This window comes from Astatotilapia calliptera, chromosome 3 (assembly GCF_900246225.1).
Source record: "Astatotilapia calliptera chromosome 3, fAstCal1.2, whole genome shotgun sequence".
NCBI lineage: Eukaryota > Metazoa > Chordata > Actinopteri > Cichliformes > Cichlidae > Astatotilapia > Astatotilapia calliptera.
In genome coordinates, this window is record NC_039304.1 from 16230096 (window position 1) to 16244040 (window position 13945).

Here is a 13945-nt window from a genome sequence, read left to right on the forward strand (position 1 = left end):
TTTTTTTAAATAAGCATGTAAATGTGAAAAAAAAGAAGCATCAGAGAGAAGAAAACGTGAGCCAAAAAAGCTTTTGAAACTGCTTAAGCAAAACCACAGTCGAGCAGCAGCAATGGAGTCTTCACAAGGACACGGAGACGGTGAAGCTAAGAGGGAAACACTTGCAGGTTAGTTTTTAAAAAAGCAATTAAAGGAAAGGCTTTAAAACAGGACACGTCTGATGAGTTAATATTGAAAATAAAAATGATCTGTTTCTTTGTTTCTGCAAAGGAGATGGGCCTCGGTGTGATCAGAGGCACATTTATGTTGCATCCTTTCATGATTGAAGTTCTTTAAAACTAACAGGACCACTTACTGTGGTCTAGAAAGTGAAATGACCTCCTGTTTGTGATTGAAACAGGATTTCAGTTTTTTCCTTGCTGTATTTTTGCCTCCACGCTCCCAATGCGTTCATCGGCTGAAGGGCCCACAATATTTTGGACAAAGAGCTGGTTTTTTAGTTTTTTCCTCTGGGGATTTTAAATCAAACAACACGTACCTGAAGTGTAGACTTTCACCTTTAATTGAAGGGGTTTAAAAACTGTTTTCATTTTTAAGAAGATCCGACATTTTTATACGCGGTCCCTCATTTAGAGTGGCTCCAAATTCACTGGACAGACTAACATAGTTTTACAATTATGGATTGTTTTTAGTATTTGGGTGAAAAAATCTATTACAGTCACTGACTGCCTGAAGTTTAAAGCCCATCAACACCACGCAACACTGTGTTTCCTCCCTTGAGGTGCCCACCGGGCCTTTACTGCAGCTGCATTTAGTTTTGTCTTTAGTAACAAGGCACTGTAAAGCACGCTCTGTTGATCGTGACAGATAGCTCATTGAAGAATGTCACATTTTTTGCCTTGAGAAGTTCTTGGGTTGCTTTTGCACTACATGCTTTGATCCATTTGCCGTGTGGGGCACCGTCTGATCAGGTTTGGCTGAATCTGAGCAGAGAGTAGAGCCCTGCTGCTTCTATCAGCAGTCACATCATCAATAAACACCAGTGAGCCAGTCCTACAGCCATACTACCATACTACTACCTCCACCATGTCTGAGAGATAATATGGTATGCTTTAGATCACAAGCTGTTTAGCTATCTTCTGTGGTTTTTGAGGTCTTTTGGTGTTGTTGTGCTGGTCAGTGTGTTCCTTATCAGATTGCTGATTTGGTTTTTATTATCTCTTAGGCGTATTTTTAATACATGTTTATTTTCAGCCTAATGGCCTTATATACTAACCCCGATTTGGTCTGTAATTCATCCACTGTTGGATCGAAAGCACTTACATAGAAAGAGCATAGATAAAAGTGTCTGTGTGAATGGGTGAATGAGGTGAGTTGTATAAAGCGCTTTGAGTGCTCAGGTAGGCTAAAGAAGAACCAGTTCATTGAGCTTTTATCATTACAGGTGCAGGATCCTGTCAGTTTTGTCATCTAACAGTTGGAGTGGCTATTGTTATAGCAGCATTAACCCTGATCGCAGGACTCCTATTGTCCTTCATTTTATTTGGTGAGTCTAAATATGCGTGCATAGAAATGATACATGCATGAAGTATTTCATCTGTAAACACTTGGGGAGATTCCAGGATCAAACCTTTGCTCATAAGGTCGTGCATACAGCGCCTTGAAATGATCATTAAAGATGCTGGAGAATCACCCTGCTGCTCCGTGTACCTGGACAACAATCAAACTGAAAGTAGTTCATACATACAGAGTTCATACAAATCCTCCCTTTATTGTGCAGACTCAGCACAAATCATCATCATGTACCCCAGTGGAGAAATAGATCCGGAGAACTGTATAAAATTCATATCAATTCATATCAACACGTTCTGTTTCGAACAAAGTGGTGTGAAAAGCTGTTCGCCCCCTCCCTGATTTCCTCTTTTTTTTTAAATGTTTGCCACACTATAATGCTTCAGATCACCAAATATTAGAAAAAGATAACACAAGTAAACTCAAAATGCAACAAAGTTTCGAAATGAAGGTGTTTATGATTAAGGGAGGGGGAGTGTCCGGGCCTACATGTCCATGCGTGAAAAACTGTTGACGTGTGTTAACTTCGCCTAATATTTAAATGTGTTTGATGATCTGAAACCTTTAAGTGTGACAAACATAGAAAAAAAGAGGAAATCAGTACACACCGCTGTGTGTACTAACATTTTTTGAGTGTGTTACTATAAAGCACACATCGCTTCCATAAAAAATATCTAAAAGCATTTAATTTAACTTTTTTATTTTTTCAGCAAGTATTCCTTCTTCGTTCTGACAACCACAAGCAAACACATTGCATATAACTAGAAATGAATAGAATAATATAATTATATAATAATAATAATTAATATTGTCATTATTTTAAAAATATATATAAAAACACTTAAGATAATAAAGTAAACCACCTCCTTGGCTGGCAGCTATGGCAGCAGGCTGATGGCTTTAAAATATAAAATTAGCTGATAATGTCCAGACATTTAGCCTAAATAATCAAACATACATAAGTAGACACTTTATAAGGCACAGCAGTGCCCCCCCCCCCCCCCCCCCTCATTGTAAGAAGCATTTGCAGTTTTTCCTATATCTCAGGTAAAGAGTCTCCAGTACACAAGATGGCAAAATACAAAATTTGAAGACAACGTCAGAAAATAAGACTAAAACACATTATTATTACTGTGATTACTATGGTTATTTTTAGGGGTCCTACGATGGAACTTTGGGGTACTTGAGACCCCCCCCCAGAGGGTATAACCTGGCAGAACATAATATATAACATACTTAATCTACTATTTTCTGCTGTTTGTGTTTGTCTCTCTAAACCTGTGGTTTCCACCTCCATGTTCATCCCTTCAAATTTCCTCCAAATGTGAAAAAGAAATATTAAAAATGCAGTTATATTAATTTATTATAAGAAAATTGGTTATAGTATGGTTGCATTTGTCTTTCTCAGCATTTAAAGTAGCTTAAAAAAGCAAAAGTAATCCTAATCTGCTTTTTAGCTTTAGTTTCTGGAAGCATCTGGAAGACATGATGTTTTTTTTTTTTTTTTGTTGCTGCCTGTAGTGGACCTTCAGTGCTCAGCTCTTATCTTTATATTTATATTTGTCAGTCATATTGGCAGCAGCACCAGAAGCAAGTCAGACATCAAGGCAGGAACTGCTGGAGCAGCTGCAGCAGTGCCAGAAACAGCAGCTTGACGTGAACCTGATGCTTCACACTGTCACTCAAGGTGATTTACATGATCTCAAACACAGTGAACACAGGTGATCCGCCACAGCACTCGCTGCGTGTTTCTGGTTACATTTGTGATATGCTTCACACACAGAGTAGTGAAAGCTGTGGGGCTCCATTTCTTACAGGGTTTTATCTGACACTTAAATCAGTGTTTCTTCCTCCTATGTGGAGACTCAAGGTGCAGTTTGTGCCCTGAAAAGTGGCTGTGGTGGATGGGACGTTGCTACTTCTTCTCAGTCGGACTGCAGGAAAATCGGCAATGGAATGAGAGCGCCGAGTTCTGCCGGCAGCACAACAGCAGCCTGGTTGTAATCGAAGACTCTGCAGAGATGGTAAACGCATCATGCACAAGTCATGTGAATCACACACACTTACAGTTCTGAAGTTGTACGTATCAGAACCACTTTAAGCTGCTGAGGACGTTCGGCCCACTCTACTTCACAGCGTCGCTTCAGTTCGTTGAGATTTGCAAGCCTTTTTTTATACACAGCTTAAAAATCAGGTTGGGCTATGACCGGGTCATTGCAACACCTTGATTCTTTCCTTTTTCAGTGTTCTGTTGTAGATTTGCTGCTGTGCCTGTGTCCTGTTGCATGACTCAATTTAGTTTTATTGTCACACAAGTGGCCTCAAATTTGACTTTTGAATACTTTGGTGGGAGTTCATGGTTGACCCAGTGACTGCAGGGACCCCAGGTCACGTGGCTGCGAAACAAGCCCAAATCATTACCCCTCCTCCACGTGCACTTTGTTCAGATGCAATCCTTTCCAAACAAGCCACGCTTGTTCCATCTTTTTCTAATTGTATGTCATAAATATTTACATTTAACACGCTAACTGAGGCCTTTAGAGTCTCAGTTAGCATAAAAATAAGTTTAAACCCCCCCCCCCCCAAAAAAAAACCCCCAAAACAAACAAATTGCTAAACTAAAAGTTGGAACTTTGCTAAGGACTCCCACAAGACATTCCCAGATGTATCCCGCAGCTTCTGCCCACCTCGACTTTCAGTCACCCCAGCTTGTGCTATGGACCACTGATGAAATGTGGGCTTTCTTAAGTAACCAATGCATAATGGCCCAACCTGGGTGGATGTCAGCTTTCTGTACCAGCACTTGTTTTATTCATAGTAACAAACATAAATAAAATGGTAAAATTTCTGGCAGAAAATTAATCAGGGTCGTCAAACATACTGCCTGGTGGCCAGAATCAGCCCGCCAAAGACTCAAGCCCATTGGATGGCTTTGGAAAATGTCAAGAAAGGCATAGATATTATACATTTTATACATTTCTTTTACAGTTTTTACAGCATTTTCTACTAATAAAATCCCCAGAAGTCATTCATACTACACTAAAGTTAATTAAGTAACAAGTGAACATTTAAATGACAAAAAGTTGAAAATGTTGTGCTATCTACAACAGAAATTTCTATGTTTTACAGCAAGTCCGCGCAGTTAAAAAAAAAGAAAGAAAGAAAAGAAAAAAGCAAATACACTTTTTATTATTACAGGACAGTCTGGGACAGTTTATTTTTTCTTTCAATTTACACATTTATTACTTACAATTTAGTCTTAAACAGTCGTGCTGACACATTTCTTGCATTTAACATAGAAACATTTCTTTATTGTGTAGAAAAACTCAGACATGCTGTTGAAAAAAAGACTTTTTCATAAGAAGTTGACTGAGGGATTAATCTTCTCTACCTTACAGAAAGGGGCGTGTCACTGCTCTGGCTCACTTCAGTGGGCTGTGTGTGGTCGGTGATGATATCCCTGCTCTAAATGTTGCTTCCACCACAGGATTTCATCCAAGGAGTGATGAGGAACTTCTCCCAGGTTCCTTTCCTGTGGGTGGGACTGACAGATGCCAAGCAGGAGGGTCAGTGGCTGTGGGGCGATGGGAGGGCAGTCCAGCACTACATGCAGTAAGTCATATCACAACAACAAAATAAAAATAATAAAATAATACGGTATAATTAAGGAACTCATTTTGGAAGAATTAGAAATAAAAGTGCAAGGAGTAAAATATATAAAAAAGAATAATATATAAAATAATAAGTCTTCCTATTAAAAACTGGAGTTGCAGAACACTTTTGCCTGCTGCAGCGACTGCAAATGCAAAACAGTAGTTATTTGCACTGAGGGAGTAACAGGCAGCAGGGGCTGATTGCCTGTGGGTTAGAAGCTGCTGGAGGCTTTTTGTCTGACTGCAGAGTCCTCTAGAGGCGGGAGTAGAAAATGTCAGTGGGCTGTGCGCTGTCGGCCCCCCGATGACCGTGGTAATGTAAATGCACTGATGAGAAGGCTGTTCCTGAGGTACACTGTGCACATTTATCTTTGTAAAAAGAAACAAACAAAAAACTGTACAGTACAGTGTCAATAACTCCAGAAATGTCTCTCAGAGTATAATAAATATTAGTAGGATGCTGCTTGTTTTAGCCACTAAAACGTTTTTATTAAATGAAAAGTGATCTCTTTATCTAATGTATAGGCAAATACAAACAGAACACAATCAAAAAATGAAAACAAACAGAAACATTTAAGGTTAAGTTGATCTTTATTACAATATTATAACAAACAATATACACGTATACATGACACACATATCCAAAGGCAAACACACACAAAATGACATCAACTTGACTGTATGTAACGTGACCATATGTGACTGTACATATGTTTATTTATGTAACATATTTACAGTTTATATTTTTTAATGAGGTTTATTGTCATGTACTGCTTTAAACACTGAGTTTTCACTCCCACTGTGTGTTTCAAAGGGTGATGGTGGAGTGGGATTCTGATCACAGGGACTGCGCAGACCTGAGGGGAGGCGCGAGTCTGTTCGCCGCTGACTGTGAAGAGTACGGACCGTGGGCTTGCAAGAAGGAGTACTGACACACAATTACAATTTATTTTACACACAGTTTACTTCCAATGTCAATTTGGCACGATACAAAAGGTAAACAAAAAGCTGTTTACAACTCTAAAATCTATGAATCTTAGGAAAAGAAGCCAAAAGGGATAGGAATGCAAGACGTTAAGTCAGCCATATAAAACATTTATTGCCATCTGAAAGTGCATTATAAAGTGCATTCATGTACGAAGAGGCAAAATGTCGAAAAAATAAGCAACATGTTGTTGCCTTCAGTTTTGGACAGAGTTAGCTTATTCTTTAAATTGCAGGTTTTAAAAATAAATCTATTTACCCATTTCTGCAGTTGCTGTTTGTAGCTGCAACATCGGAATTGTCCTGAAATGTATTTGCTATATTTAGCACGCTATGACTGAAAATATCAATAAAGTCTTCCTGCTGTTTACATCATTAGCATTGTAGCTTATAGCTTTTTTTAAAGCTCAGTTGTTGCGCTAAAGTTTTAAATATTTTAAATTCTTTTTTTTTCTTTTTTTTCGGTTAATATTTAAGATAAACTTAGCAAAATTAAGTTTTAACTATTTTGTTTTGAAAGTGAGAACACGCACTTTTAATTTCAATAATGACCTACTTTTATACTTTTAATGCATAATCTGGGTTTTTCTTTTCTTTACAACCGTGTGAGGTCTGAGTAGCTATGACAACAGTCAACCCTAACCTTATGTACGCTTAGGAAAAATACAAGAAGCAATTGTTTTGACACATCTCAGTTAGAGTGATTTTTGTCCCCCTGGTTGCCAAGAAAAGACACTTTTTTTTAAAGCCAAAAAAAGGCACAGAGGGTCAGAATTATCACCGATTATGGACTTAGACCTCACAGGTGGAGTCAAATTAAAGTCCAGTGAGATTTTCTGTCTCTCATTTCCCTGAGATGTTGTTTGGCGGGATGATCGTCATGAGTGTGCGTCCATCCAGTGGGGCGAACAGAGGGTACAGTTTCTCTCTAAAGGTTCCAGTGAAGGTGTAGATGTGGGACTTGGTTTCAGCGTTGTAGAAGGAGATCTGCCCTTCTTCGTAGTCCAAGTAGACCCCCATGCGCCTGGGCACGAGGCTGAGGGGGAGCTCCTTTTCTGGCTTGCTGCAGGCGTAGAATTTGTGCGTGCTGCGCCACAGCACCCAGTAGCCCTTCTTTGGCATCATGGTGAACTTCCCGTGCCGCTCAGAGTCAGCGGTGGTCACGCCCACGCGCCAGTAACCGTTATTGGCTATGTTCACCTCCCAGTAATGGCGGCCGCTGCTGAAGCCCTCCCTGCCGAGCACACAGGGCCATTCGTCGAAGCGCTGGGAGCTTTGAGGCTGCTCTGACACTACAGAGGACTCCTGGACTTTACGCTGGTCATCTGAGAGAAGCAGCCATGGGTGGTTGGTCATGGGGTCAAGAATCACATCAGCTGTTGGGAGAAAGGAAATCAAATTGCTAATTAAACCACATGTTCTTTGGTGTTTGTTGGTTGATTTATGGGATGGAGATAAAGCTGAGGCCGTTGTTACCTGCTGCGCTGCAGATCCACCCCCAAACTGAAAACACAGATGAAGAGTTTTATTATAGTTGCAGAAGAGATGAGTTTGGCTCTTAAAATAGTCCCCTCCACAAATTGTTCTGAGCATCGGAATCATTATTCATAATAAAAGCTAAAGAAAAATCCCAAGGTTTTTTTTGGTGCAAATTTTAAAATACACACCTGAGTTGGGGATGTATCGAGGAATTCCTGCTTCCCAGGACTTTTGCTTTGCCAGGAGCCACAACTGTGGGACGATTTTCTGATAAGGAAAAACATAAAAATGAAACTCATACTAACTTATATTCCTTTGCTTTCTATTTCCTTAAGACTGACTAACCTATGCCATGCTTAGTCACTGCATACATAATTCAGTAGGTACTCATAAATTTAGGTCCAGATAAAACTCAATTACAGCCTCAAAGGTCACGGCTCTGCACAAAAAACTGCAAGTAGTAGTGACAGGTGAAATCAGAGTCAATCAGAGCTGTGATAAAACAGCACGCCATCATCTATAAATGTGATGGCGTGCTGCAGTTTATCTGCAGACTGCCCCGTCGTTCACGGGGGACATTGACACGCGTGCTATCAGAGCAGAGCCCGATTAGGGTCGTTAAACTGAATCACTGAGATCTTTCATTGATAGATGCGGGCAATGAAGGTGCAGAGTTCACTTGGATCACACATGGCATAAAGCTGTTACACAACCTGGCCACGACTGCCCTTCGTGACATTCGAAATGAACAACTGGTTTATTGCACACTGGTTTATTTGTGTGCTATCAAACTTCTAAGATGTTTATCTTTCACTTCAAACTTACATCTTGCCATCATCCTCATCTCATTTTCAAATTTATGCCAGAGTTTCTGCATTAGCATGAATTGTTTTAAGGATGTTTTCAAGGGCTGATTCAGTAGAAATGCAGAGGTTTCTCACCGTGCTTCCTTCCTTGAGCAGCGACCAGGTGATGAACTCCAACAGAGGCATCAGCCTGATCAGCCGGTTCTTCTTCAGAGTCAGCACACGCAGCACCTTCCCCAGCTCATCGCTCTGAACGCCACAACGCTGCAACACAAACAAACGCTTGAGATTTGCCTCCATTTACTTTGAAAAGCGTGACACCAACCAAAACATAAATGACATAAAAGTAAAACACATTTGAAGTTAGTTGTCTGGTTAGTGACCCCCTGCTCACCTCGCTCGCCTCCTGCAGCTCCTTTGCCCACTCCATGATCCTCATGTGTGCCACCTCACTGGCATCCTTGTCTTTAGTTTCGTGTTCGTGACTGTCAGATAGCCAGGGAGTCTCCTTCAGGAGCTTTAAGGACATTGAATTAATCACGACATTGTTAGATTTTAACAGTTTTCGTTTCACCTTGCATATCAAAATAGGATTTTCAATTTAATTCAATTCAGTTTTATTTGAAGGGTCAATCTGATCTGGTCTGATCTCACATCAGCATCTGTAAATACTGACCCTGTCAACATCGCGGAGCTCATCGGCCCACTGCAGGATTAGCTTCCTGCTCTCCTCGAGACTGCGTTCGGCGCGCCCCTGTGAACGCTGGGCGTCCTTCGTGGTGCCTTCTCCTGGATCCAGAGCTTCCTGCTAAAAGACATCACACTGTGTCAGGTGGTATGTCACACCATGAAACTACAGAAAGATACAGGAAGATTATATCGGATTGTATATCTTAGGTAACGCCCATCCTACATATGCTATAAGGTGAAGGGTGTGAGCTATAAAGAGTTAATGAATAGCTGCGCTATCAGCATCCATACAGTCAGTGCTGTTGTGTGATGGAGTTCCTGCATACAATAAATATTTTGTTATTGTGATCTTTATCTGGTCTGTGCACTCTTAAATCTGGCTATACTAAGAGTCTGCCAGTTTCTACCTTGCACACTTGATCCACCTGTTCCTTCCACTGCTGGATAAACTGCACGCACTCCTGCAGGCTGCGGAGATCTTTCAGGCCGTTTTGGCGAGTTTGTTGCTGCAGGAGACAGAGGTGGTCACAAATAGGCCAAACAGACACTGACCAACTGAAGAGAAAAAGCTGTTTGAAGCATGTGGTTTACCTGTGACTGTTTATTGAGGCTGTTGGTGGGCCTGCTGGGGACTGAGCTGTGAGGCTGGCTGCTTTCATCATGGGTGGGCAGGTTCCAGCGTACGGCCCCGATGGAACTGCTCTGGGTGGCGCTGCCGTCCTCCCCAGACAGCAGCATGCTCACCTCTGCAGGGGTAAAAAAAAAAAAGCTCTTTTAAGTCTCAGTTAATGTCATGCTGCTTTGCCAAACTAAGAAAAGCAGCAGGAAATACAAGCTTTAGATAAAAGCTTTCCAGCAGAGGCTGTGTAAAGTATAGTGATAGATTTATGGCTCTGATAAATGGAAACACTTTAGATACTGTATCAGTCCGCACAGTATCGCATCACGCGAAGGTTGATAGTTATCAGATGGGCAAGAAAAGTGTGCTAAGTATCACTATGAAACACAAAGGAAGAAAAAGACGTACTTCTTTTGGGCTTTAGGATACTTTTCATTTCCATCATGGCTTCCTCACTGTGGAGAAAAAACACGCCACATGAAAAAGATAAAATATGAAATTATAGAACTAAACACACACACACACACACACACACACACACACACACACACACACACACACACACACACACACACACACACACACACACACACACACAGATATATTTGCAAGTTTTAAAACTATATCCTCCTAGGACCTGACGTCAGGATATTATACTGCCTCTGTTCTATCGAAATTTAAAGCGAATGTTCTCATATGTGGATCAAATTTTTCTCAGAAAGAAAAATCAGGTAAAAAAAAATCTTTGTTTTTACATTCATAAGGTCCCAATCAGCCCAAACAGCAAAGAGAAATTAAAAATGCCATGAAAGAGTTCGGGTCTTAGGAGGTTAAATATGTGATCCTGTATATGCATATACAGGATTACAAGTAATCAAATACAAAATAATACAATTACTTTAAATTGATAATAATAATAATAATAATAATAAATATAGAAAAAAGTTAAAGCTAGATATAAAACAGCTGTAAAAAGAAAATCAGCATTAAAAAAAGAAAAGAACAAAAACAAGCAAACAAACAAAAAAAGCAACACACCACAAAATTACAACACAAACCTGCCTTATGTTTGCCAGTGAATTCATAAAATAAAATAATGGTTCATATTTGAAATTAAACCATCTCCCACAGACCTCAGGTATAAAGAGACACACTAAACTAATACACAAACTATGAGCTTATTATGTCGTACCTGTCGCTGGTGCAGCTCTGCTGGTGGCGAAGACTGGACAGCCACTGCTGTTGGTCTAATCCTTTTGTGTCTCTCTCGGTTTGATCTTTGAACTTTATGACAAGGAAATCTGCATGCAGAATCCCCTGACACGAAACGTTTCCTGGCAGCTCCGTAACCGAGGGCGCCGTGAGGGTATAATGGCGTGATTTTTTCTTTTTATGACTGCAGTAAATTTCAGGTTATGACTGGGAGGGAAACAGATACTCTGTGTGGCTGTTGGTAAACTGTATATGCAGCAGGAGTGTTAAGAGTCATTTACAGTATCTGTGCTTTATAAACTTCAGTTGTTGCAAAAAAATCATAAAAGCTAAAGATTCTCCAAACAGTAAAAAAAAAAAAGTGATTTCACTTCTTACTGCATCACTGGACTCAGTCTGACTGTAGTGAAACTGAATCCTAGCAACTCTTATCTTTGCCTTGACACATATTACACAAATGTGATATATGACGCGCCACTTTGTTTACAGTAACTGGTCCCATCTTGTCTATAACACTCATCATGTGGATGAATTTCATGGTCATCACTGTTCTTTTTCTGGGCTGGACTGATCATCCAGCATAGATCTTTAACGACTTTCAAATGCACACATTTCAATCTATTTAGGATTTTCTCTCATCCACACAGGCTCTAATATTTGGTCACATGTTCCTTAGCAAGTTGCACCTCAACCAGATGCTTCTTGTAGTCATCAACAAGCCTCTGACTTTATTCTAGCTGCATATTTAACTGAATTGGTAGAGTTTGTTTAAATTAGTTGGTTTTCTGGCATGAACACTGCTTTTAAGATCAGTTCCCAAAAGTTCAGTAAGTTTGGCATCAGCGCTCTGAGAGACGTCAACATGCAAAAGACACCACATAACCGTCAGCCCCGCTTATTAAAAAGACTTCAGTGACTTAGTATAAAGCCATCTTTCAGGAATGACTATATTACTTTTATTTCATTATTTTTATTGTTTTTAAGTAAATCTTCATGTGAAGCACTTTGTAACTCTGTGATGAAAGGTGCTAAATAAATACTTATTAGAACTGAAAAGACAAAAAACCACACACTACAGTTCTACATCTACATTTTACATAATGTGGGATTTGTTTTTATGTCTTTATTTCCTTTTGCTTAACAGCAGATTATGAGTCGAAGAAGTTACTGATTATGTCAAAAACATCCATTGACTGGACTCATAACGTCCCGAGCGGGTGCAATTTGGAAGGGTATTGCATGGTGTCAAAAAAGGCCGAAAAATAGGAGCTTCCATTGGAAATGACTCAAGGCATGCACATCTGGATGTCTTCAGCATTACATGCAGAAACGTCAGAGAAACACATGCTTCCCTGTATGTATCATCAGCTTATTCCTGGAGTTTTTGCCTAAATCGTTGTGGGTTTCTTCCACCGCCTGGTTATCTGTGACTTCAAGGTCAGAGTGTCATTATGCAAGCTGCCGAACCTTACGCTGTTTCTGTTTGTATACAATAAAACCAATCTAGTGTAAACTATTAGCCGCTGAGTTTTTTCCCCTTTTGAACAAACTTCAGTTTGCCTTTTAAAATCGAGTCAGGCGGAGATTAAACCTGAATAAATCATCCTGCAAGAGAACATTCGTGAATTTTCTAACCTTCAGAAGCAGTGTAACCAAAAATATGATCAAATGTTTCCACAGTTGGTGTAAGAGAACCAAATTCAGCGATTCAGTCTGACTTTAAAAGCATACTTGACTGAAAATGAATCTCTGCATTAAAACAACAACAGCAAAAAACAGCAACCTTTCATAATCTCCTATAATGAGTTTGAACATCAGCAGTCTGCAGTAAGAAAGACTGGGTACAAATCAGGGGAATTCAAAATACCTGGTCCTTCCCTGAGAGTGGCTGACCAGCACAAATCACTCTGAGAACAAGACGTGTGATAGCCTGGGAGGCCACACAGAGCTCAGAGTAGCTTCTAAGCAGACAAATGAGAAAGCTGTCTGAGTAACATTTAGTAGCTGTAGTTAAATAACTAAACCAAAGGTTTTTGGTTATAGCAGAATAAACATCAGCATCAGAGGCTGATCCCCTCTGAGAGACATCTGGAGGTGGGAGATTCTTTGGGTCTGTTTCAACGCGCCTGCTGATTATTAAAGAAGCAATGACCTTTGTGCTATGCCAGGTAGCCATTAAGAGAAAATGCCAGGGCATGTTAATCTAAGTAGGAAATAGGTCATGGAACCACACAGGGACTGGTCAAAGAGGAATGATGACAGCATTTTTGGAAGTGAGTGAAGGAAACAATTACTGGCATTTTTTAGTCCCACAGCTGGTTTATTGTGAATACTCCAAGTCACGGACATGGAATAATGAAGGCCTGATAATATTGTCCTCTCAGATTATTTAGGGTTTCCTCTTCACCCCCTTTTTAATAGTTGCGTGAAAATAATCTCGACGTCGTGTTTGTGCAAAAATACTAATTTGATTTCCCTGCAGCTGAAGCCGAACAGGCAAAAGGTAAAACAGTATATATAACTGTCCTTTCAAAAAGTCCTTTATGTAAAAGTATGCCACATATTACTCAGCAGTAAATGCAATGCCCCCTGTGACCGACTTAATAATGCCAGATTGTTTAATCGCCAATTATTGTGGTCTATAGTTAATTATTAATAGTGTGTTATTATACAGTCGGGTGTAATATTTGTGCAGCCGTGGCAGCAGTAAGGGCATAGTTTAGAATAAAGGTTATATAAAGTCCACAGTTGTGGGTGGAGACGTGACTGATAAGCATCAGATAATTTCTCCACATGATGACTGGGGGGGGTAAAAAAAAAAAAAAAAATCAGCACAACTTCCTCCTGTATAAACCACAGTTTTACATTTATTTTTGAAATGCAGGCAAAGCTGGGACACCATTGAACCAATGTAAAAAAAAAAAAAAAAA

General features: G+C 39.9%; 2 protein-coding genes across 4 annotated transcripts; one reads left to right on the top strand and one right to left on the bottom strand.

Annotated features, from left to right (window-relative positions):
• The first annotated feature begins 29 nt into the window (after nt 1-29).
• On the top strand, nt 30-6584 carry LOC113018715 (natural killer cells antigen CD94-like). Of its 2 annotated transcripts, XM_026162041.1 has the most exons (6): nt 30-167; nt 1445-1546; nt 3140-3259; nt 3436-3596; nt 5060-5184; nt 6040-6584. In XM_026162041.1, exons 1-6 carry the CDS (start codon nt 113-115, stop codon nt 6155-6157), a joined length of 681 nt encoding a protein of 226 aa, XP_026017826.1. In that variant the 5' UTR covers nt 30-112; the 3' UTR covers nt 6158-6584. The 2 variants fall into 2 exon arrangements, with proteins under 2 accessions (XP_026017826.1, XP_026017827.1); XM_026162042.1 differs by lacking the exon at nt 1445-1546.
• A 67-nt stretch (nt 6585-6651) lies between these two features.
• Nucleotides 6652-11053, bottom strand: LOC113018714 (E3 ubiquitin-protein ligase TRIM39-like). Of its 2 annotated transcripts, none has more exons than XM_026162040.1 (10): nt 10996-11053; nt 10212-10258; nt 9776-9930; nt 9592-9690; nt 9171-9299; nt 8889-9011; nt 8630-8758; nt 7877-7955; nt 7686-7712; nt 6652-7585 (listed from the first exon to the last, which is right to left on the bottom strand). In XM_026162040.1, the coding sequence occupies exons 2-10, from the start codon at nt 10246-10248 to the stop codon at nt 7053-7055; spliced, it is 1311 nt and encodes a 436-aa protein (XP_026017825.1). In that variant the 5' UTR covers nt 10249-10258; nt 10996-11053; the 3' UTR covers nt 6652-7052. The 2 variants fall into 2 exon arrangements, with proteins under 2 accessions (XP_026017825.1, XP_026017824.1); XM_026162039.1 differs by having other exon boundaries at nt 9171-9302.
• Nucleotides 11054-13945: the final 2892 nt, after the last annotated feature.

Bases quoted from the DNA above. Each gene is read 5' to 3' on its own strand.
- LOC113018715 (XM_026162041.1), top strand. From the start codon at position 113: ATGGAGTCTTCACAAGGACACGGAGACGGTGAAGCTAAGAGGGAAACA. The intron at 3,597-5,059 runs GTAAACGCATCA...CTTCCACCACAG, and splicing joins TCGAAGACTCTGCAGAGATG to GATTTCATCCAAGGAGTGAT. The intron at 5,185-6,039 runs GTAAGTCATATC...TGTGTTTCAAAG, and splicing joins GCAGTCCAGCACTACATGCA to GGTGATGGTGGAGTGGGATT.
- LOC113018714 (XM_026162039.1), bottom strand. From the start codon at position 10,248: ATGATGGAAATGAAAAGTATCCTAAAGCCCAAAAGAA. The intron at 9,931-10,211 runs GTACGTCTTTTT...TTACCCCTGCAG, and splicing joins TATCCTAAAGCCCAAAAGAA to AGGTGAGCATGCTGCTGTCT. The intron at 7,713-7,876 runs GTGTGTATTTTA...CTGTGTTTTCAG, and splicing joins TCGATACATCCCCAACTCAG to TTTGGGGGTGGATCTGCAGC.